Here is a 24,004-nt window from a genome sequence, read left to right as displayed (position 1 = left end):
ATGTCTCCTCATTCCTGAGCAGCGATTCCAAAGTTTTGTGGCGTGTAACATAGGTCCTTCTCTCCAAAATAGATCACACACTGTAGTTCATCGGATTGAGTAGGGCCATTCCGCCGACGAAATGAAATCCGGGAAATGAGTCCGGCATCATCCGGTCCGGTATCGTGTTGGAACGGCCAATCCGCATCGCTAAAGTGCTGCTGGGCCAACAGAAGTACGGCGGCTTCGAGGATGTCACGGCTGTAGATGACCATGTTGATTTTGACTTCTTGTTCGACGAAAACGAGATGGGTCTTGGTGCTGGCGCCAATTGCAGCCCAAACCATAACGTCCGCGGGATTTTGGCGATGATCAACGATGACCGATGTGCCGGGGGCATCTGCGGACCAGCTCATATCGCTCTGATGATTGTGGGATTGTTAAATGGTGAACAGAATCTCATCTGTGAAGAGGATTCTGTCCCCCTGAAGGGGAGCGTGGCGAGAAAGAAGTCGTTTGCATCTTTCAAGCTGTACGCGCTTATTGTCGTTGGTGAGAAGATGAACGTTTTGGAGCTTGTAGAGCTTGAGATGGATCTCCTCTTTGGCTATTTGGAAGATTGATACCAGTCTCATGAGCAATTTTTCTCATGGAAACTCTCGGATTTCGCCTGACACGTTCTCGGACACGCTGCTGGTTCTTGGCGGTTCTGACAGTCCGCTTTCTGCCACTTCCTGGATGGCAACCAGTATGGCCGAGCTCTACCGTTTGATGGTTTATCGGACGTTAAATTTGTCGATTCAAGTCAAATGCAATTAAAGGACTCGTCTAGAAATTCCGTACTCGGCTCGTTCCTCGCCTCGTTCATAAACATCTATACTTGTTAATTGTTGTGCAACATCTGGTGACATCTGTACTCAACTCTACGAGTTAGAAAGTACATTTCTATCTTGTACTTTAATAACCCATTTCCCGGAAGATTATCGTAAAACGTTTTATTTCATACTGTAAGTGGTAATAGTTTACTTTTTTTGTGATTTCACACCCCTATACATTTCGGCCACCAACTGTTGAATAGGTTGCTAACAAAATTATATTACTTTCCGACTAGTCCGGAAAAAAACGTCTTTCAATGTCTCTATGCCAAAGTCTACCAACGACAGTAATTGATAATAAATTGTTCGTTCGGTAGGTACCTACTTAAGGTAAATCATTTCTACAAGACGATCCGCGAAATTGCGTACAACTTGTGGGCTACTAACAAATATTAATGTTAGAGACAAAAAGCTCATATTTTTTTAAATGGTTCAATGGTTTTAGAGAAGGACATACCTACACAGTGTCCAGAAAAAATTAATATGTAGGTAGAAATATTTGGTAAAACTATTGTTGGACCTTTATTTATTAATGGTATCCTTAATGACGACACTTACTTGAAAAGATTCGGAAGAAAAGGCGAGTTTAAGGAATCCTTGAGAGGCTTCGGCAAATAAAACATGAGGCTACAAGCTCAGTGCACTTGGTCGGCACAACCAAAAGGTAAAGATAGTAATAAAATCTCAACAGGGCCGCTACAAGCTGAATGTACAATACAAATGTTCTCAAATCTTTTTTCCAGAATGTCCTTTGGAATATATAAAATCAGAATTTGGTAATCTAGTCGAGCTTCAATGCATCTTCTATACACGTCGACAACCTTATTACGCTATCTTTGCTGACTATACGGGGTGTGTATATAATAATATAATTTAGCTTTTAATTAATAAACATCTTTATTTAAGGTCGAAAATCCTCACAAATTGGGGTAACAGGCCTGCGCAGCAATACTGCACATATTAGACCCAATGGCCATGCGAACGTATCCGCTTTCTCCCCATCCATCACCCCACGAGTTCTTAATAATCCAATAGTCGATTCCATCAGTCCCATATCCGACGACCAGCATCCCATGGTCGATGGACGTGGAACAACTGGCATCGTTGTAAATGCCCCCACCATAACTTTGCATCCCATCAGCATTAACAGCGACCGCAACAGGTCCTACTGATCCTACAGCGTTTTTAAGGTCGCTCTCATCGTTGGCCTTGATTTCTGTGTAACCACTGATTTGGAAAACGTTTCCATTTTGTCGGCAAGTTCCCTGAGCCCCCTCGTACGGATAGGAGTCTTCGGTGACCATGCCGTGGTCGCGGACGTAGTCTAAGGCGCTTTGAATAACACCGCCGGAACAACCGGCACCATTGTATCCGGAAGCGTCGGTCGCGCAATCTACTAATTCCTGTTCGCTGAAGGATAATAGCTGGTTGTGGTGTAGAGCGTAAGCGCCTTCTAGAGTACCGGTCTAGAAACCAGTAAATATCAATACAAGAACTGTCAAACCTGTCAAAAAAGCAAATTTAAACTTCAAAACTCACCACTAAACCCCTATACAAGGTAATGCAAATTCACTCTCATTAATATATGGGAGAAGTTTAAATTGGTAAACTTGCGCAATTTATAATGTTTTTAATAATTTTTATTTTCCGCGCATCTATAATACTATATCCGGAATAGTATATTTCATTACCAGTTCAGAAGAAAGGGTTTTCCCGTGCGTGCGTGATAGTTTCATGCGAGAACGGGAAAAATTATTTCGGACGTGTAATGGATGATACTTTTCATTATCAGACTCTGAAAAACATTTACATCATTTAAATATGTTATTAAGGAAATACCTTGGCATTAATATAGTGACAAGATAGTTATTGTTGTTATAAAATTCATGCAAGTAGTTATAGTATTATGACATTTTATATAAAGCGCACTCGAAAAATGTCAATGTGTTTTAACCGATTTTTGTTGCAACTTGACCTCATATTGTAGCATAAAATCAGCATATAAAATCATTCCATATTGGATAGTAATTTAACACACCAGACTCTTAAAAAAATGTTTTTTATGCAAGAAATAACACGTTTTTATCAGCGCACTTGAAACCCCACCTGTTTTGAAAAAACTCACCAAAAATGGGCACTTTCGTGCGTTCTCACGGAAAAGGTACCTACATTTTCTCGACAATGAGTCAGCAGAGAAATAAACAGCTTTCAGAGTCGTATAATGAAAAATAATTATTGTTTTGCTGATACAGGGTGACAACCGTTCCGCCAAGATAAAGTTTAATACAGAACAGCCTTTCTCCTCTTTAATTTTTGTTATTTCTGTTACACTGCCAAGTTCAATCAAGCTGCTACGTAAATCATCTTTGCAGTGATTCTGAGACGCGACGGCCGTCCTATATTATTTGAACAAATAATATAGGACGGAATGTCACTTTTCACACCAGATACACTGTAATTAAAATAACAAACTTACAGCACTAAAAGTCCAGCACGAACCGCAGCCTCCTTGATTCTTCACACCAGTGACAGCTCCAGAGTTGCGCCAATCAATACTGTCAGGGATGTCAAGTACCGATTGGTGCACACGGGCTGTCAAACTGTTGGTCGAATTCAGTGGCGTAGTGGACAGGTATTGCGACCTAAACTCTTCCGGGGTCAAATCACTGAAGTCGTTGACGGCCATGTACCACGTTACCAAGCCTTGATCGTACTTGGCGTTGTGCGCTTCTATTACTTCGAGATTAGCCTTGAAAGCGGCGTAACGCAGCTGGTGTTCATCTTCAGTGGCGTACACTCTAGTAAATTTAAGCTACAAAAAAAAATGTTAAACTGGTTTATGCGAACTTTACCTTTAAAGTACCTTAAAGTTGTCCCAGGCTTCTTCGTTAGCTGCGGCTGCGTAGGCCAGCCCTAAGCACACTAAAACCTTTACGAACATTTTCGTAAAGTTGCTAAATGGCCCCGCACCATTTCATTATATAGGAATCCTTATCAATTCAACCTCACAAATTTATTGCTTCTGTTTACATAGTGTCTGGTGCGCAATATCAAAAAAATTCGAGTGCCGTTTCTCCATTTTTGAACACACAAGAATAACATTTCACAATATTTTTTTTAATTTTGTTTGAGTGTATTCTTTATAATCCATTTGAATAGGAAATCCACAAACACTTCAGAATACAAACGGTAAACTGTTTTTTTTTTGCTGCAATCTTATCAAATTGGGGTCGATCTATTGATCTTATCCTCTGTTTAAGGCCAGAATATTTAAAAAAAACTCATAATCGGCTAGTAATTTTCCGGCTGTACCGTGCATTTCTGGTTATGGATTTTTTTAGAAAGATAATGCCCGGTTTATACCCCTAAATTAAAAAATTAAACTAAATTTAATGACGAATAGGACTACTAAGAACTTTTTCGAGAACGGATAAGTAGGCAATTGCCAACGGTTGAACGAATACAAAATCCTAGACTTTCCGCAACTGTGCGATATGAAATAGACCAATCACAGGCAATTTTCAGCTTGCATTCTTCTGTTGTCATTCTCACTGACAGTTGGCATCAAAACATTGCGTTTTGGCTTATGTTTTGAGGCAATGAAAAAGCCGTTCAAGTTTCAGTTAGTGTTCAATTCAAGAATAAAAAGTCTACTTTATTATATGATAAAGCAAAAAACCGGATCTAACTCAACAGTGGTTGAACACTTTGAAGTGGAATAATTTTACTCCAACACTATACTCAATGGTAAGTACAAGTGCTTTCTAGTACAGTAAACTTATTAGGTACTTGTTACATGCACAGGTATGTGAGTTACATTTTAAAGCATCCTTCATTGTGAGAGCAACAAAAATAATTTTGAATGAATGTTCTTGGTAATAACATAGAACCATTTAGCAGTTTTGCTTACCTAGTTTCAAGGATTTTCTTACATTGAACAGTGTTTAAACTAGTTTGCTGTGTGTTGTACATTCCAGGACAAATGTTCTAACCAATTTGTTTAGGCTGAACTTCACTCACAACTTGCGATCAACTACACGAAATAATAAAAAAACATATTTTTTACTGCATCTGCATACGTTTGTGTAAAAAAACGAAAACCGCTAACGCCGGCATTAAAAGTGACATTTTAGGCTTTCTAGTATAGAGGGCGGTGATCAAATTCATTCAACACCTAAACCTAAAAGACAAAGTTAATCAGCTGTCACACGGTGACAATCCGGGACACCGATCAAACTTTGGCTACGTCAAAAGTGATAATGTAAACACGGAAACATTTCAAACATTGGAATGTTTATTTGTGTGAAATTTGGTGAGTAATTCCAATTAGTCAAAAAATAGCCTGTAAAACTCGGGCGAATTGTCCATATCGAATTTTCTTATCTTATTCACCCTTGTTGTACAATATACTATTATCTACGACTAGCATGGTAATGATCCATTACATAGCTTCTTTTGAGTTACGTAATGATCGATTTTACTGAACTAGTGCAATAATAATTGATTTTATCGCACTACTGTAGTAAAACACCGGAACAGTACAATAAAATAATTATTATCGCACTAGTGTCTGTAGAAAGCAAAGCACATTAGCAAAGGTAGGTGAAATGTAGCGATTGAAAGTCTCTAAAGAGAAACTATTTGCTTCTAATTCAATACACCATTTCACAGGACATACCTTATCAATCAAATGTGATCTCGCGTTACACATTGATTAGTAGACATTTTACAAGTAATATCCTTGTAGGTGAATGATGTTCAAGTTAACTAATAGAGCTAATTAAATATCAATACCTACTTACCTTACCCTGTAAAACTGGGGGAAAAACATTGATAATCAGTTATAAAAAATGCCTTTTTATTAACATCATGCAATATAAAACCACTTAAACACTATGGTGTGTACCACTACAAAAGAAGGATACAATAAAACTAGCAGTCACATAGGTCACTAAATCGCATCATTTTTGAGGGAAGTATTTGCCCTCTTTTGTGGTCCCTGTATAGTAAAGCAAACTTATCTTTAAAGATCTACAGGTTTCATTGTCCACTGTTTTCATCACTTTAAATCGTTTGAAGTGTTATGAAGAGGCTTGAGATAGGTGATTCGGTCTTCCTTATTAAATATCTGCAAGCAAAACCAGTGTTTTCTTAAAGAACAAAACATACTACAACATACTACAAAATAAATAACTTGGGTAGAGACATTGAATGAGGTTATAAATGCAGCTTGTTTTGAATCTTTTGATTAGAGAATGACGGACGGCGATTTGTTATGATTTTGGAATTTGTAATGAATTTTTCGTAACGACCGCTAAATTTAAATTTTATTTTATTTTATAAATAATTTTTTTTAGACCAGGAGCGAAACTAATAAAAAATAGGTGTAAGTGGTGGCGTCATTTAAGAAAAAAAACTTGTCAAGAGATAAAATAGTAAAAGGAAATGAAAAAACTTGGAAGAAGCTCTGAAGAAGCTGGGAAACGTGTTCGACTGGTGGTGTCTGACTCCAAGTTTGTACTTCACCCAGTAATTCACACATTTGGACTGAAAAGTCCAAGATATAATGAAATATTTGATATAAAAGATATGACAACTAATCCAAATTTAACTTATAAAAATATCGATATGAAGAAAATTGAACCTCAAGAAACAAAAACGGACAGCAACTTTTTGTTAGCACAAGTATGGACAAAAATTACTGACAGACTAGATAATCTTAGTGTAGGATATTCTAGTTTTAATGTATATTTTGAAGGTTTAGATCATGAAAACCCACAATATTGCATGTGTGAAATGAAACAATTCTTTCAGAGAACCAAAGTTAGGAATTCGGATGTAATGATGAATTTAATTATGGAGCAACTTAGAGGACGTGCAGCAAAATGGGCTTCACAATTTAAATTATTTAGAGTAGAATTTAACGAGTTTATAAGAAGATTTTATGATTATTTTGATGACACGCATGTATGTTCGTATTGAAATCACTTCAAAATTTTATGGAGAGTATCAACGGCCATCCGAATCTTCTGACGAGTTCTAAGCTCGAAAAAGAACATTATATTCTAGGATTTGTGAACCCTTAATGAATAATGAGTTCATGTTGGTTCAGACCATAATAATTTTATTGTTACCTCAGTTGCGTTCCCGTCTCAGGCTAGCAGAGATTTCAACGGTGGAAGTTCGAGCAGATTCAGACCTTGAAAATGATTTAAGATTGGAATTTAGAAATTCAAATGCAAGAACTTATGAAAACAAAACCCGCCCGAACCAGCCGAACCAATTCACCCCTCACACTTCTGCACCACAATAAACCCAATCAAATCGTCGAGTCAGAAATTCAAATCAACAAAATTATCGTAATGTGTCAAACGAATTTCGATCACACAACACACCATCTGGTTTGCAATGTTTTATTTGTCGAGGGCGCCATTATGCCAATAGATGTCCGCATGCCTTGCCAGCCTCTCCAGCAAGTCGTAATGAAAGAAGGGTAGAAGTAGTAGAAACATCTCCTGAGATTATTGTGTCGGAAAATTTCAGGAGGACCGACGCGTGAGTACTTACGTCGTCGGTCCCAATCCAGAGATAAATAGAATCTACAACCTTCTGCTGTAAATTTACCTCCAAAACGACCAGTTGTTCAGGTGTTGCTCAGTACGTGTCCTGTTGAAGCATTAATAGATTCAGGGGCGGACATAAATCTGATAACGCAAGAATATCTTGGGGATGAAAAGTTATGGCCTTCTGATTTTAATATTCGTCGGCAAGTGCTGAGTTTAAACTTCGGCCAACTGGAAAAGTTCAATTAAATTTTCAGATAAAATGAGTCAATTTTATAAGCACTTTCTTTTTTTGTTCACGACCAACCAATAATGTACTAATATTCAGCGTGTTCAGAAGCTAAATGAGGGTCATATAACGTCAAAGTGATTAATGAGAGGGATTAATGAATCATTATTCCCTCCCGACCTAAGAGCGATCGCCCACCATGGATGCATCAAGCATGAAACATGCGATATGCGGTATTTGATGTAGACATCCACTTATGTCTTTGCAGGTACTGCTAATTCACAATACCATCTTTTTCACAAATCCACCGCAGTAACACAGTACAGGAGTTTGCCAAATCATTAGGTAAGTATATTCTATGATTTGTATTTGAAACATTATTGGTGTAAGGAGGTCCTTACTTCTGTGGTTTGCCAAGTTGACATTGACAACGTCAGTGCCCTCGTGATCGTAGGCGGAGACGCTGGGTTGCGTTCAGAAATATATACAATTCACACCATGTTGTTTGCAAATTTCCTACCAGAAAAATCAAAATCATTGTACATGTCAATTTACAAAACTTTGATGGATTGGAGAAGTACTAAGCAGATTAATTCGTTTTCTGAGAGAGTTTTCTTGGTTTATTTTAATGAACTATCCACTAAATACAAACCTTCTATATTGTGGACCACCTATTCTAAGGAATACGTTAGACATTTAACTTCACTTGGCATTAGTGGTAATGTACAGTGGTCATGCACAAAGTATAGTATCCTCGTTTTTTATGGCCATTAATCCCACGGGGACTTAGGGATTAATGGCTATCATAAAAAGCTCGTTGAATAATATACTATTTTAGAACACTATATGATAAAGCCTATAAATAATAATAAAACACATAACCACATTAGAAAAATATACATTTTATCATTTCCATTTGTGATTAAAATTCACACAAATAAATGGTAGATGTTCTATAATGTACCTGCCTTCTTTTTTTAAAGGGTTAAACAAAAGTAATGTTACATAAATAACTTGCCTTATTCGGTTAATTTCAAGGACAGTAAGCACTTAATATGTCACAGACCCATTTCATGTGTTTCGGGCGGGCACATCGTGATGGGGAATTGTTGGAGGGCTATTCGGCGCCCATTGTTAACCTATCACCATAACCAAGTTTTAGGTTTAACTATTGATGTAAACCTTAAGTTTCATCAACATGTTAATTTATGTGGGAGGTTGCCGTCTGGCTATTTTTCTGTGCGTGCCACTTTTTTGGAGCTTGGATATGAGATGGCACGTAGTGTTTATTTGGCACTTGTGGAGTCCCACTTCATATGATCTCCCTTTCTGTGGGTCATGCCCACAGTATTTATGGAACGCCGTTTTCGTACTTCAGAAGAGAGCCGTTAGAGTGTGGTGCTCATCCAAGGGCTTATCTTCGTCAAGTATGGTCTACTTACTTTAATGGCACTTTTTATTTTGGAGACAGTATGCTTGATCCACAAAAATATAAATCAGTTTCCATAACCCTATCAAATACACGCAACTAGTCATGAGAACAGTATACCGCTTCCCATTCCGCATTCTAGTCTTGTAAGGGATTCTCTCATATAGAAGGGTATAAAAATATACAATCACCTAGAATACCTAGATCATAAAAGCATGGTTAATCTAAGAGAGTTCCGATCTGGGCTTAGAAAGGTCTTGGCTGAAAGAGCTCTTTAACTCTTTACAAGGTTGACTACTATATTAAATATTACATTGAGAGTTAAGAAGATAATAAAATCTTCTCGGGTTCTTGACCATGAAAAACATAATGTTAAAAACAATAACTTATGTTGTTGTATTGTGAAAATCGGTCGATCTTGTGATATCCTGGGCAATAAAGTACTTTACCTACCTACTGCTGCTATTCCCTGGCCGCATGATGATCAAAGTAATAGTTGTCCGTAATCTCAAATTAAGTCAGTCGAAGTCTGAATGAATAGATTGTGTGCACTTTCTTTTCATTAAATCACCAGTAGATTGCATCGATTCATTGTGTTACAAAGCATTTTTTTATTTGGAGCTATATTTTTGTAGGAATGTTTTTGACAAGAAATTTCAAATTTGAACAACACTTTACCGCTCCCGACCTTTTAATTATAGGTGCAATTGCCAAATATTAATAATTGTTTACTTAAATGTGAGAACGTTCAGTGTTCCTTTGTATATTTAACCAAACATTTACATAATATAGGTATTTCCTAACGTGTGCAAAGCGCTGTACGAAGGATGGCTGGATATGGGCACCAGACAAGTGTGGACAAGACACTTTGCACAAGAGGTAGGAACAATATTTTTTCTACAAGGAAATCTACCCCATTCATTTATTTAGCAATATAAATATAAATTCCGCTTTGCTTGCTATCTAATCTTCTTTCTTGCTTTGCAGCTATGTAATAACGTCATTTCTTATGTGTAAACCAGGTGGAAAGATGAAAATTACCTGCTTTTACTTTCCACCCGGGTGAATGTCAATATGAGGCGTGTGTTGATACCGCGGTCCGATGCGTTCGTAGCCGTGACTTTCGCGTTTTTGGTGTGGACTTTCACCGGGTCTGAGCCCTCCTCGTTTCCAGCATGAGTGAGGAATGCTAGAATAGCGTCCCTCGGCGTGGCCATCCTTATAACACTCGCTCAAATCCCACGAAATACCTTACAGGAGACAATACTAACGAGGAAAGGCAGAAAAATATCCAAAGTGTGTTCAGGCGGAGTTCTTTTAGCATCGTGGTTAGGTCGCCTTCAACACATGCTGGTTGCATACTAGCTTGCCTAACCTTACATAACTTCGAGAATACTCGACGCCCCATCACTCCGTCGCGTCATCTTACAACGTGTGCCACGAGTGTGCCAATACAGGGTGTCCCACGACGAAAGACATCGATTGATATTGGAAAAAGTATAAATAGGAGAGTTTTGAAAATTTGGCAGGTTACTGACGTGGGCATGCCCAATCTAACTAAAATATTTTCAGGATGTGATGCACTTCCGTTTATACCGGAAGTCGATCACAACTTTCTTATTTTAAATAGAACACCCTATATATTATTACATATTTGGATTCTTCACAAAATTCTGACCAACTTTTGTGTACAATGCCCTATGCCTATCTCTAGCCGTTTTCGAAATATTTGATGTTTTTTCAAAAAAGTGACACAACATATTTTTGTACTCTGTCAAAACCGTATTTCATTTTGCAATGAAACTTTGGGTTATTGTAAATAAAGGATCGTTTTATTAAACTGAGGGTGCGTAATGAGTCATTTGTATACAGGGTCGTCAAAAAAAAATCATAAACTTGCCACTAAAAAAATGAAAAATCTCAAGTTTTTTAAACAGAAACCCACATTTTTTATGACGGAATCATTTTGAGCATTAAAAATTACTATACGTTTCAATTTACTTGCCTATACCTAAATCCAACCCATTTTGTTTTATTTGAGAATAAACATTTTTTTATTAGGCTGCATGGTTGGGATTAGTTGGTACTCTAATTGGCGCCATGCTTTTGACACACGGTGATATTGGAGACCTGCAGAGCATGTTAATAACACTAGTTTTGAGTGTTTTGACAACTGCAAATATGCCGTCGCGGTTACGTTATTCAAACCAAGGTTACTTAAATCTGTTTTTCTAATTTTGGCATCTAAAGTGACACTTTTCAAAACTGATTAGAGTGACAAAACGTTTTACTTTATGTAACTAGTTATGAAAAGTTCATTTCATCACTCCTAGTTTTTATGCATTTCCGTAGAAACATATGGGCGACATCCATCATAACATGTCGTTGTCACAGTTTATACAAGGTGCTATGAAAGTGAATATTTGTGTTAAATCACTTTAAAAGATGGTTTTTACCGCTTTTTGGTCAAAATTAGAAAAAATTATGTATGCAACACGTTTCGAAAATGTCTTATTGTGTAACTCATTCAAATTGTAGGACCTCGCTGCGCTCGCCCTACAAACATTCATTCGTTACACAAAATCGATCTTTTCGTAACTGGTTACATAAATAGCTATTATTATTTACGGAGAATGTGATAAAGTTGTGAGTAGAACATGTGAGGTATTTGCCGCTCGTTATCCAGAAAAAGCAAAGCCATCACCAAAAGCTGTCAAGCAAAAAAACGGGATCTGTGAAGAGAAAGCTATTAAAACAAAACCAATCCTTAATAATACAAATGTAGAAATTGCAATTTTGGGCTATTTTGTTGCAAATCCAACTTCGTCAAAAAGACAAGTTTCTGTAGAATCAGGCATACCCAAAAGCTCAATTCAAAGGATCCTGAAGAAACATAAATTTCACCCTTTTTCATTTAAATTAGTGCAACACTTAAAAGAGGTTGGCTTTCCAAAGAGAGTGGTTTTTATTGAGTTTTTGCTGACTAGTCACTATGGAGAAGAATTGTTTTTGAATAATATTATTTAGAGCGACGAGGCCAAATTCACTAAAAATGGAATGTTCAATAGACATAATTCACACTACTGGTGTGACATAAATCCACACGTAATTAGAGAGAGAAATTTTTAAGAAATCTGGAGTTTTAATAATAAAAAATGTTTATTCTCAAATAAAACGAAATGGGTTGGATTTAGGTATAGGCAAGTAAATTGAAACTTATAGTAATTTTTAATGCTCAAAATGATTCCGTCATAAAAAATGTGGGTTTCTATTTAAAAAACTTGAAATTTTTCATTTTTTTTAGTGGCAGGTTTATGATTTTTTTTTGACGACCCTGTATACAAATGAGTCATTACGCACCCTCAGTTTAATAAAACGATCCTTTATTTACAATAACCCAAAGTTTTATTGCAAAATAAAATACGGTTTTGACAGAGTACAAAAATATGTTGAGCGTTGCAACTGTCACTTTTTTGGGAAAACATCAAATATTTCGAAAACGGCTAGAGATAGGCATACGGCATTGTACACAAAAGTTGGTCAGAATTTTGTGAGGAATCCAAATATGTAATAATATATAGGGTGTTCTATTTAAAATAAGAAAGTTGTGATCGACTTCCGGTATAAACGGAAGTGCAACCATCTTGAAAATATTTTAGTTAGATTGGGCATGTCCACATCAGTATCCTGCCAAATTTTCAAAACTCTCCTATTTATACTTTTTCCAATATCAATCGATGTCTTTCGTCGTGGGACACCCTGTATAGTAAACTTTAGCTTCAATTGAAACGTTCGAACTAGCACAACATCTTTATTATATGTCAAGAAAATTACAAATTGGCGTAACAGGCATACGCAGCAATAGCGCACATATTTGACCCAATTGCCATGCGAATGTATCCGCTTTCTCCCCATTCAGCACCCCACGAGTTCTTAATAATCCAATAGTCGATTCCATCAGTCCCATAACCGACGACCAGCATCCCATGGTTGACGGCCGTGGAACAACTGGCATCGTTGTAAATGCCCCCACCATAATATTGCATCCCATCAGCATTAACAGAGACCGAAACCGGTCCCACTGATCCTACAGCGTTTTTAAGGTCGCTCTCATCGTTGTACTGGATTTCTGTGTAACCACTGATTTGGAAAACGTTTCCATTTTGTCGGCAAGTTCCCTGAGCCCCCTCGAACGGATAGGAGTCTTCGGTGACTATGCCGTGGTCGCGGACGTAGTCTAGGGCGTCTTGAATAACACCGCCGGAACAACCGTCACTACTGTATCCGGAAGCTTCGGTCGCGCAATCTACTAATTCCTGTTCGCTGAAGGATAACAGCTGGTTGTTGTGTATAGCGTAAGCTCCCTCTAGAGTACCGGTCTAGAAACCAGTAAATATCAATATAAGAACTGTCAAACCTGTCAAAAAAGCAAATTTAAACTTCAAAACTCACCCCTAAACCCCTATACCAGGTAATGCAAATTCACTGTCATTAATCTATGGGAGAAGTTTACATTGGTAAACTTGCGCAATTTATGATGTTTTTAATAATTTTGATTTTCGGACGGAATGGCTTTATTTCAAATAGGTATGTCAAGCGTTTGTTATGGACACGCCGAAAAAGTTGGTGAGTAGATTGTTAGTAGAAAGCGAAAACGCTCTAGAGCAGAAAATGATTCACTTTATGCGGACGTGCGGCGAATAACCACTTTCTGCTTTAAAATGGATACGTACATGAGGTACTTTCAAAGTCAGTCGTCGAAAAAATAATTATTGTTTTGCTGATACAAGGTGACACCCGGGAGTATACTATACAGTGAGGACGCGTAGGTTGGAACAAATTCATTTAAAATTAAGGGTTTTGTTTTTTGGAAATACGCTCGTACACGTCGATTTTTATTTTTGTCTGCTAAATGCATGTATACAGAGCGGCCCAAAAATAAGTTAATTTTAATACAAAAAATAAAAAACTTTAATTTCTTTATTTAACACGTTGGCTGCCATGTGTACCACCCGTGATACACGGCAAAAATTACTCGTAGGCCATGTACGTGTTGCAACACACGCATCATATCTTTTGACCGCGTTTAGTTTATCGTGGCCTTCTACTAGCGGATTCATATTGTAACATAGTAATTACACTATGTTCCGTACCTGCATTTGCTTCGGTCTCCCCCAATACCAGACTTATGTAAACAAGATCGGCGAATTGGGGTCATGATGTGGGTATAAATACAGCTTCAAAGCACGTACTAACCACCGAACTCTGGGGTCTTCCCCAGAGGGAAGTCAATGACTGATCTCTGGGTTAGTCTGGGTTTACCATCTGTGTAGCTTTTAGTGGAACAGGTGGTAAGCAAGTGCAAACACCCGGGAATCAGCCTGTTAATGGAAATAGCACGGGCGAGCAGCATTAGTTGCCGTACCGGCTTATCTCCCTTTAGCAGTACCATAGCGTCTTAGTCGGCGTGGTGAATGCCCTGGGTCACTAGTCTAGGGTTCTATTCACCCCCGGTAAGCGTGTGCCCTCCGCGAACCTCAGTAACCACTCCCGCTGATACACCGTACATCATGATCCTCGCCATCTTGGCAATCTGGGTGTAAGACCATTGTAGTTATTATCTTGAATAAAAGTGGGTTATCTGTACACCTGTGGTTTCCTTCTTCTGAGCTACCCCTAAACGTGACAATATTAGAGTATATGTATGGTTTGGTGATAAAGCTACTATTTATATTCTATCTTCGTCGAATTCTTCCGCCACTTACAGGCTTTGAATCGCGAATCATGTGATCGCCCTCGGTTACGCGCGCGCTAACCATATTCAACGATTTTTCACATTTCTAACGGTTTTGTATTAGATTAGGTGCCATTGTTGTTAGTGTGACAAGTTCTGGTGTAGTTTTAGTGACTGCGATAAGTGTAGTGTAGTATGTATGTAGGAACGTTAACATCTTACTTTTGCTACTTTATGTTAGAACTTGAGATTTCTTTAGTAAAAAATGGATGCAGAACCGTCTACAAGTACTGGTAGAACGAGACAAAAAAGTGCCGCTTTGGTTATTGGACAAAGCGTTAACTGATGAAGAAATGTTACTAGAAGCTGAACGTTCAGATGAGAATGGCAAATCTTTGAAGAATCGCCTTCCGAATACAGTTATTCCGGTTCTGAGAGCTCTAGTGAAAGGAATAGTTTTTCTGAAGGTGAAAATAATGTTAATTCAGATTTGGTTGGGAGAAATAACATTCCAGCTGACTTCGAAGCTCCGATATGGCATGACGTTGACTGCACGTCACTCAGATTCGACATTGCCTTTGCCGGGTCTGAATCATATACCTACCTCGAAGGAGATCCAGAATATAAAGAAAGCTTTTTACCAATCGATGTGTACAACAGGTTTTTGGGCGATGATATTTTAGACCTCATTGTAACTGAAACTAACAGGAATGCCAGACAGACACTACAAAATCACCACACGTGAAATACGGAAATTTCTAGGCCTAGTTATGTACATGGGATTAGTCAAATAACCCAAAATGTCGGATTATTGGGGAACTCAAAAATTATATAAAAACTCGGTTGTACTAAAAGTAATGAGTAGAAATAGATTTCAGCTATTACTAAAATTGATTCATTTTGCCGACAATGAGGGTGCTGATTCAGAGAATAGACTGTACAAGATAAAATAACATTGTTAAAATTTTTCAAGAAAGATGTTCTCAGCAATGTACTCCAGAAGAAGTTCTAGCCGTCGATGAAAAAATGGTATCATTTCGAGGGCGTCTGCTATTTCGCCAATACATACCCAACAAACGACATAGGTACGGAGTGAACAATGTAGTACACAATGTCGATTTACACAGGCCAGAATTTGGGTAACGTCAATGTCGAGAAAGGACTGGCCGAGAGAGTGGTTCTCGATCTTTCAGATGCATTTTTGGATGAAGGGAGAACAATTGTCACCGATAATTCTGATGCTTCCATTCCGCTTGTACCAAGTGTTCTAGAAAAAATCACATACCTTCTTGGAACACTTAGGAAGAACAGGAAAGGTATGCCCAAGGATGTTTTATCAGAGCATCATCAAGGTTTTGTTGTTGCGAAATGGAATGATAAGCGAGAGGTTTTTTTTTTCTACTAAACACGACGTTGAAGTTAAATCAACGGGAAGAAGAAACAAAAAAGGTGAGGAAATTAATATATTTGAGTATAAAAATAGAATTTGAGTTACTTCTAAATACCGCAGTTGTAAACTCACTTATAATTTACAAACGTTTTCGAAATAAGAAGATGCAGATCGGAGAGTTTCGTGAGCACCTGATTATGAGCTTGTTACAAGTAACAGAAGAAACGAAGGAGAATAACCAACCGCAACATTTCCTTGAGACATATGAAGAAAGAGGCAAGGACAATAGGAAGAGACGGTCGAGGTGTGTGAGATGTTACGAGAAAGCTGCACTGGATGGGGTCGAAAGAATGGTTTGAAGAAATCAAAATTTGTATCCGCATTTTGCAAAGAGGGTAAAAAGTTTCTCTGTATTTCTTGTTTCACTGACGTTCATAAATTTTAACAAATCTTTTACTTTTCAACTGCCGGTGCAACACACGGCACTATAGTAACCAGCATATTACTACAGCGCCATGTATAGCACTGGTGAACAAAAAGCAATATGTTTTAGTTATCTTGTCATGCTATATCCAAATATATCACTATCATACATCACTATGAAGCAATATATTCCCGTATTTCACTTTGCCCCCCCTGGAAAGGCTGTGCGTTCTTATGGTGGCAGTCAACGTGTTTCAAAAAAATGTTTTTTTTGTTTTTTAATTTAATTTTTTTCCCACTTAGAATTCGATGCACAATTCGAAAATAAAACTAAAAATAGGCAATTCCATTTGAAAAAATGAAGTTGATGGTAGTAACTTATTTTTGGGCCGCCCTGTATACATGCATTTATTATAAAAAAAACCGCAGACAAAACCAAATATTGACGTGTAGGAGCGTATTTCCAAAAAAACAAACCCTTAATTTTAAATGAATTTGTTCCAACCTACGCGTCCTGACTGAATGTAATTTGTGTAAAAACGTCTTCGAGGAGAACAAGAGCAGCCTTTCTCCTCCTTAATTTTTGTTATTTCAGTTACTTTCAAGAACTCAGCGAACGACACCCGACAATGTTAAGAAAGTGCAAATAGCTGTACTCGCCAAACCTGCACGTTCAGCCCAGCGTCATTCACAAGTTTTGCAAATTCCAAGAGAAACAGCAAAAACAATTTTGAAAAGGGATATGAGGTCGACTGCTCACACTGCCAAGTTCAATCAAGCTGCTACGAAAATCATTTTTGCAGTGATTTTGAGACCCGACGGCCGTCCTGTATTATTTGAACAAATAATCCCAAAACCAAAAGTACAGTTCCTTTGTCACTTTTCACATCAGGTACACTGTAATTAAAATAACAAACTTACAGCACTAAAAGCCCAGCACGAACCGCAGTCTCCTTGAGTTTTAACTGCAGTGACAGCTCCAGAGTTGCGCCAATCAATACTGTCAGGTATGGCTAGTACCGATTGGTGCACACGGGTTGTCAAACGGTTGGTCGAATTCAGTGGTGTAGTGGACAGGTATTGCGACCTAAACTCTTCCGGGGTCAAATCGCTGAACTCGTTGACAGCCATGTACCACGTGACCAAGCCTTGATCGTAATTGGCGTTATGCGCTTCTATTACGTCGAGATTAGCCTTGAAAGCCTCGTAACGCAGCTGGTGTTCATCTTCAGTGGCGTACACTCTAGTAAATTTAAGCTACAAAGAAAAATGTTAAACTGGTTCATCCGAACTTTACCTTTAAAGTACCTTAAAGTTGTCCCAGGCTTCTTCGTTAGCTGCGGCTGCGTAGGCCAGCCCTAAGCACACTAAAACCTTTACGAACATTTTCGTAAAGTTGCTAAATGGCCCCGCACCATTTTATTATATAGGAATCCTTATCAAAAATGTATTGCTTCTGTTTACATAGTATCTGGTGCGCACTATCAAAATTCGAGTGACGTTTCTCCATTTTTGAGCACACAAGAATAACATTTCACAATATTTTTTTTATATTGTTTGAGTGTATTCTTTATATTCCAATTGACTAGAAAATGCACAAACACTTCAGAAACAAACGGAAAACCGTTTTGTTTTGCTGTAATCTTATCAAATTGGAGTCGATCTTATTTTCTGTTTTTGACCATGATATTTAAGAAAATCATAATCGGCTAGTAACTCTCCGGCTGTACGCGGCATTTCTACACCATTTACCCATGTAGTTTAGAAAGCGTCAGTGGAATTTTAGAAACCATAAGATGGATTTAAAAAATATCACTTTTATTTCAAAAAAGGTACTTTCAATTTTAGAATAATAACTTTGATTTTTTGATTTTCGAAATTGCAATTTGTATTTCAGATTAGTCATTTCTATTATAGAAAAGAGCAGTTGGATTTTAGACATGGTCATTTGATATTTGGAAAATTAAAGTTGAGCAAAAAAAGTAAATAAAAAAAAAGTAAATAAGTAAAAAAAGTAAATAGTTTAACGAATATTTTTAATAACATTGTGGTTTAAGCAGTTGAATAAAAATCGATTTATCTCGAAAACCGTTTATTTTATCGAAATAAAGGAGTACAATTTTTCGGCGGTAATATCCCTAGTGCATTTAATTTTTCCGGAAAAATTCGGAAAACCGAGTTTTAAATCCTCGTCTTCGACTCGGATGATTTTTAAAACCACTCTCGCTCATGCTATTTGTTAAAACAAACTACTTAGAAACGAGTATTCCAATTTTTCACAGGAAAAATTAGATGCACGAGGGATATTTGGTAAGATTATTTCCTGAGTTAAATAAACATTTTATTTTAATTAAAACAATAAGAACAATAATTAATAAGAACAATAACTTTCAAGCTAGAAAGGGTAACACTATTCTTTATGTTGTGAGGAGTGTGCAATTTTTTCGATTTTTTTTTCCGGAAAAACTGCTGACAGCTGACAACTGATTTTTCCACTTAAAATTTACATTTGTTATACTAATTCTTGATAGCGATTGGTCAAAATTGATAGGAAGGAAATAATCGATAAAAATGTCAAGAGTATCCATTAATGGCGTTTGCAGCTGAAAATAATGACAGCTGTCAAAGTTTAAGCAAATTGTGTCTTAGGTCCAGTTAGTTCCTGCCTTTTGTAAATACTAGTTCTGTGGGTGATGACAAAATACCTATAAAAGTGCTTAAGGAAGTGGCGGATGTAATATCTGAACCGCTCGCTGCCATTATACAGGGTGTCCGGAAAATACGTGTACAACGTTTGACGACAGACTCCTGACGTCAAAATATGTCGATCTAAGCCGACTTAGTTATATCCAAAATTGTCTCGTTTAGCCGGTAGAGGGCGTCAAAAATTTGTAAAAATATTGGGTACAATTTCATTTCTTAAAGAGTATTGATAAGTGTATTCAGCAAGATGGCGGTCATTTTACACATTTGCTTAAGTAATGTTTTTGGTTTACTTAGTTTCTTACAATAAATAATTTCAACTTTATTATACCTACTTTGATGTATGCAGGTAATTGTAAATTTTTTTTTTCTGGCGAAACAGCTCATCCACCGGGAAATATTAAAGAGGTAAAATAGCTTCAAAATACTTCCGGTCACTCGACAAAAATATCTGGGTTGTCATAACGCCGTTCATATAAAAAATGAGGAGAAATGTTGACGTATTATATCACTTTTATAACACTTCCACTTATTTACAGCCGGTGACTATACTACTAGAAAACGTCATTTTATAGTATTAGTCTACATACTAAAATTCATTAAAATCCATTAGCAGGTTTTCACGTAATTTAGTAAAAAACCAATATTTTTACAAATTTTTGACGCCCTCTACCGGCTAAACGAGACAATTTTGGATATAACTAAGTCGGCTTAGATCGACATATTTTGACGTCAGGAGTCTGTCGTCAAACGTTGTACACGTATTTTCCGGACACCCTGTATACTTGCTTTTACTTCGGGCTGCTTTCCTGAAAAACTCAAAAATGCCAACATTAAGGCTGTTTATAAGAAGGGTGAGAGGAATAATGCAAATAATTATAGGCCAATTTCTCTACTTTCCAATGTTGGAAAGGTTTTTGAGAAGGCATTATCTTCTAGACTTGTAAGTTTCTTGGATGCACATTCTGTGATATCAGATAAGCAAAACGGCTTTAGGAAAGGTAAGTCCACCATAAGAGCTATCTATCAAACACTGACAACTGTCTTGCTTTCCTTAAATGAAAAGAAATATACTTCAGCAATGTGTTTGGATTTGTCTAAGGCTTTTGATGGTGTTGACCATGAAGTGATGCTGACAAAGCTGAACATGTATGGCATTAGGGGAAGAGCGAACGACTTAATAAGATCATATATCACTGGCAGGACTCAACAGGTAGCTGAAACGAGTAATCAGGGTGTAACAGTTCTGTCCGATACAGTATTAGTCAACAGAGGGGTGCCGCAGGGTTCTGTACTGGGCCCACTTTTATATATTTTATATACCAATGAGCTCTCGGAGGTCACTGGGAACACACAATACTATATGCTGATGATACCACTTGGGTTTTGAATGATATATCCCTGGGGTCTCTCTCGTCCAGAGCTGTCCTGGCGATTGACCAGCTTCAGCAGTATTTTGCATGTAATAAGCTTCTCTTGACTGTGTCCAAAACCCAATTTTTGATATTCGGTAACAGAGTTCAACAGCATTAATTTTTTGGGAGTAAATATAGATGAGAGGTTGGATTGGTCAGTCCACATTGAGTGTTTGGCTGGGGGGTTGTCGCGATACTGCTTTGCACTAAGGGTGATTGCCCGGGAGGTTGGTTGCTTGGCTGCACTGTCAGCATATCATGCATTTGTCGGTTCTAGGCTACAGTACGGTTTGATATTCTGGGGTAACTCTAGTAATATAGACAGAATATTTAAACTTCAAAAAAAATTTATACGTTCCATGTTTAACATGAATTGGCGGGACTCATGTAGGGAGTGTTTTGTTGAGTATAAGTTACTTACTGTCACAAGCATGTACATTTATCATTGTTTTATGTTTATTATTGATAATTCGGATCTTTTTGCTGACTCAACTGCGGTGCACGAGTACCCAACAAGAAACCATAACCTGTTAATTCAGACTAGGTATAACCTCACCTATCTGCAACAAAACGTTGCGTACTCGTGCAAGAAAATCTACAATTCGTTCCCCGCAAGGGTGAGAACACTCCCAAGAGGTAAATTAAGAAGATGGCTAAAGCTTTATTTAGCTGAAAAAGCGTTTTATAGCCTTAAGGAATTTTTTGATAGCGTTAAGTCTATTTCTTTAGAGCAAGTGTAAATTACATCATTGTCTTTGTGGTCGTTAGCCACAGTAGTTTGTAGACTTTAATCATGTACTCTTTTGTTTGTTTGTTTTTTTTGGTTGTCTTCTTTTGACATTGTTCCACACCCTTTGCAAGGGTTTTTAGTACCTAGTTTGTACTGAGCTGAACAAAAAATAAATATCTATCTATCTATCTATCTTTGAAGACGAGATACTTGGTTTTCATGTCAAATAGAAGGTCTCTTTCGATAAAACATTAAACCCAATAATGATTACAATATACAAATTGTTTCAAAAGTTACGGCCAAAAACGTTAATTGGAAGGCAGTTCTTTGGGGCTCAATATTTCCCTTAAGAGTGACTTAAAAAAAATTATATGAAAATTATTTTGACCTCCCCTGCATGCCCCCGAGAGATTGTCATATAGTTATGGGACACCCTGTAAATTTTATATAAATTAATACACCCGATGGGCGGGTTTTTTTGCTTAAAGTGATATTATAAAAAAACAATAAACTAATAACCACATAGAAACACAAAAAAATCTGAAATTGAAATAACGCATTCTAAAATACAAGTAACCTTTTCTGAAATACAAGTGACGAATCTGAAATACAACTTACGTTTTCTAAAACCAAATTTACGATAATGAAAAACAAGTTATAGATTCTGAAATCCAACTTATATTTTTAAAATCCAAGTGATATTTTCTAAACTACATGTGTAAATGGTGTAGTTATGGAGTTTTTTAGAAAGATAATACCCGGTTTATACTAAATAAACCAAATTTAATTTAACGTAAATTATACTACTATATGTGAAACTCCTATATAACAAACCCCTAATTTAGGACCCACTGCAAGGTTTTGGCGCTTTAAAAAAGTGTAACCAGGTATTACTCTAACAATTGCTGTCAGTAAGCTGTCATTAATTTGAAAGTCAGTGACAGGATGGTGACAAGTTAAATTTAAAACTTCACTGTTTTTTTCCAATTGGCAACCTTAATAAGTTTTCCGTTTTAAAATGTTTTTATTGTTAAATTTGTTCGTTTTTCGGATAATTTCCCGAGTGCCCCTAAGTTTCTACTTTTTCAAAAGCATACTTTAATAGCAAGTTGTCAACAAAAATAAATATTTCTCTAAGGTTTTAGATCATATATTTTAAGTTGTTATACAAATGTTTGTAAAAAGATACAAAATATGCTAATTTTCTCTACAGAAACTATACTTTCCTTCACACTGTAAAATAGCTATTTATGTAACCAGTTACGAAAAGATCGATTTTGTGTAACGAATGAATGTTTGGTCCTACACTTTGAATGAGTTACACAATAAGACATTTTCGAAACGTGTTGCGTACATAATTTTAACCATCTAAAAACCAGGTAAAAACCATCTTTTAAAGTGATTTAACACAAATATTCACTTTCATAGCACCTTGTATAAACAGTGACAACGACATGTTATGATGGATGTCGCCCATATGTTTCTACGGAAATGCATAAAAAACAGGGAGTGATGAGGGAGTAAAGTGATACTTTATGTAACTAGTTACATAAAGTAAAACGTTTTGTCACTCTAATCAGTTTTGAAAAGTGTCACTTTATATGCCAAAATTAGAAAAAATTATAATACCCACTGTCAATAGGTACACTTAATTTTTCAACAATTTGTTAGCATGGTAGTTACCGTTATACATATGTATAGTAAGTGTTGTGTTTTACCTCCAAATTAAAAAAATTAAGTAAATTTAATTTAATTCAAACTTATTACTTATACTTTTCAAGATGTGCTAAAATAAATGACATAGATTTTGGGTCTACCACACTACCCGTGTGAAAGAAACTCCTGAAGACTCGTTAAAGAAAGATTATTTAATTGCCGACGAATAGAACTTAAATTAACTTTACCTACGACCTCAGTGTAAATAGCCAATTACGCATAGTTTTCCGTTACGTAATGACCCTCTTTATGCAAAGTTCTTCTCTTTATGTAAGAAGAGCGCACAGTTTTAAGATCGGCCACAAACTAACTTATTATAACGTTATTATTTTTTCTTTAGTAGCGTAATTCATATCTATGATTAGTACAAATATGATGTTAATACGTTGAAAATTTGTTCAAACGGACGTGAAGTACTCACTTCACGTACTGTTTAGCGGCCATGAAATGTACTTTTATTTTCAACCACGTATGTAATAACGTTATTACTTATGTGTAAACCAGGTGGAAAGATGAAAATTACCTGCTTTTACTTTCCACCCAGTTGAATGTCAATATGCTTTTGATCATAGGTGGGCTTACTTTTACAGTTAAGAGACTTTTTTACGCGACTTCTGCAACAGCTCGCAGCTAAGGTGGTAACAAATACGAGTAACATCGGCGTTTTCAGAAATCCGCATGTTAAAAGCGCTCTAAGAAACGTTTCAGCTCAAAATATTAAAGACGCAATAGCACAATAATGACGTTGTCAAGATTGTAAACAAATCACCAGTCGTTTATTATAGTTGAAGTCGTAACTACTCGTACCTATACTATCT

At 36.8% G+C, this 24,004-nt stretch overlaps 1 protein-coding gene across 1 annotated transcript; it reads right to left on the bottom strand.

Moving 5' to 3' along the window:
• Nucleotides 1-1,732: 1,732 nt before the first annotated feature.
• Nucleotides 1,733-18,088, bottom strand: LOC145730443 (uncharacterized). The gene is made up of 6 exons (XM_081981656.1): nt 17,931-18,088; nt 17,544-17,879; nt 12,909-13,454; nt 3,718-3,828; nt 3,331-3,666; nt 1,733-2,320 (listed from the first exon to the last, which is right to left on the bottom strand). Exons 1-6 carry the CDS (start codon nt 18,006-18,008, stop codon nt 1,772-1,774), a joined length of 1,956 nt encoding a protein of 651 aa, XP_081837782.1. The 5' UTR covers nt 18,009-18,088; the 3' UTR covers nt 1,733-1,771.
• Between the last annotated feature and the right edge of the window lie 5,916 nt (nt 18,089-24,004).

Source organism: Ips typographus, linkage group LG6 (genome assembly GCF_016097725.1).
Source record: "Ips typographus isolate SLU linkage group LG6, UJ_Ityp_2.0, whole genome shotgun sequence".
In the NCBI taxonomy this organism is placed as follows: Eukaryota; Metazoa; Arthropoda; class Insecta; order Coleoptera; family Curculionidae; genus Ips; species Ips typographus.
Note: the sequence above shows the minus strand (reverse complement) of the source record. Positions and strands in the feature narration are given on the sequence as shown.

Excerpts from the sequence above, each read along its gene's own strand:
- LOC145730443 (XM_081981656.1), bottom strand. The coding sequence starts at position 18,008 with ATGTTCGTAAAGGTTTTAGTGTGCTTAGGGCTGGCCTACGCAGCCGCA. Across the intron at positions 13,455-17,543 it reads CGTGCTGGGCTTTTAGTGCT|ACCGGTACTCTAGAGGGAGC; the intron begins GTAAGTTTGTTA and ends ACTGGTTTCTAG. Across the intron at positions 3,829-12,908 it reads ATGCCTGTTACGCCAATTTG|AATGGTGCGGGGCCATTTAG; the intron begins TAATTTTCTTGA and ends CCTATATAATGA.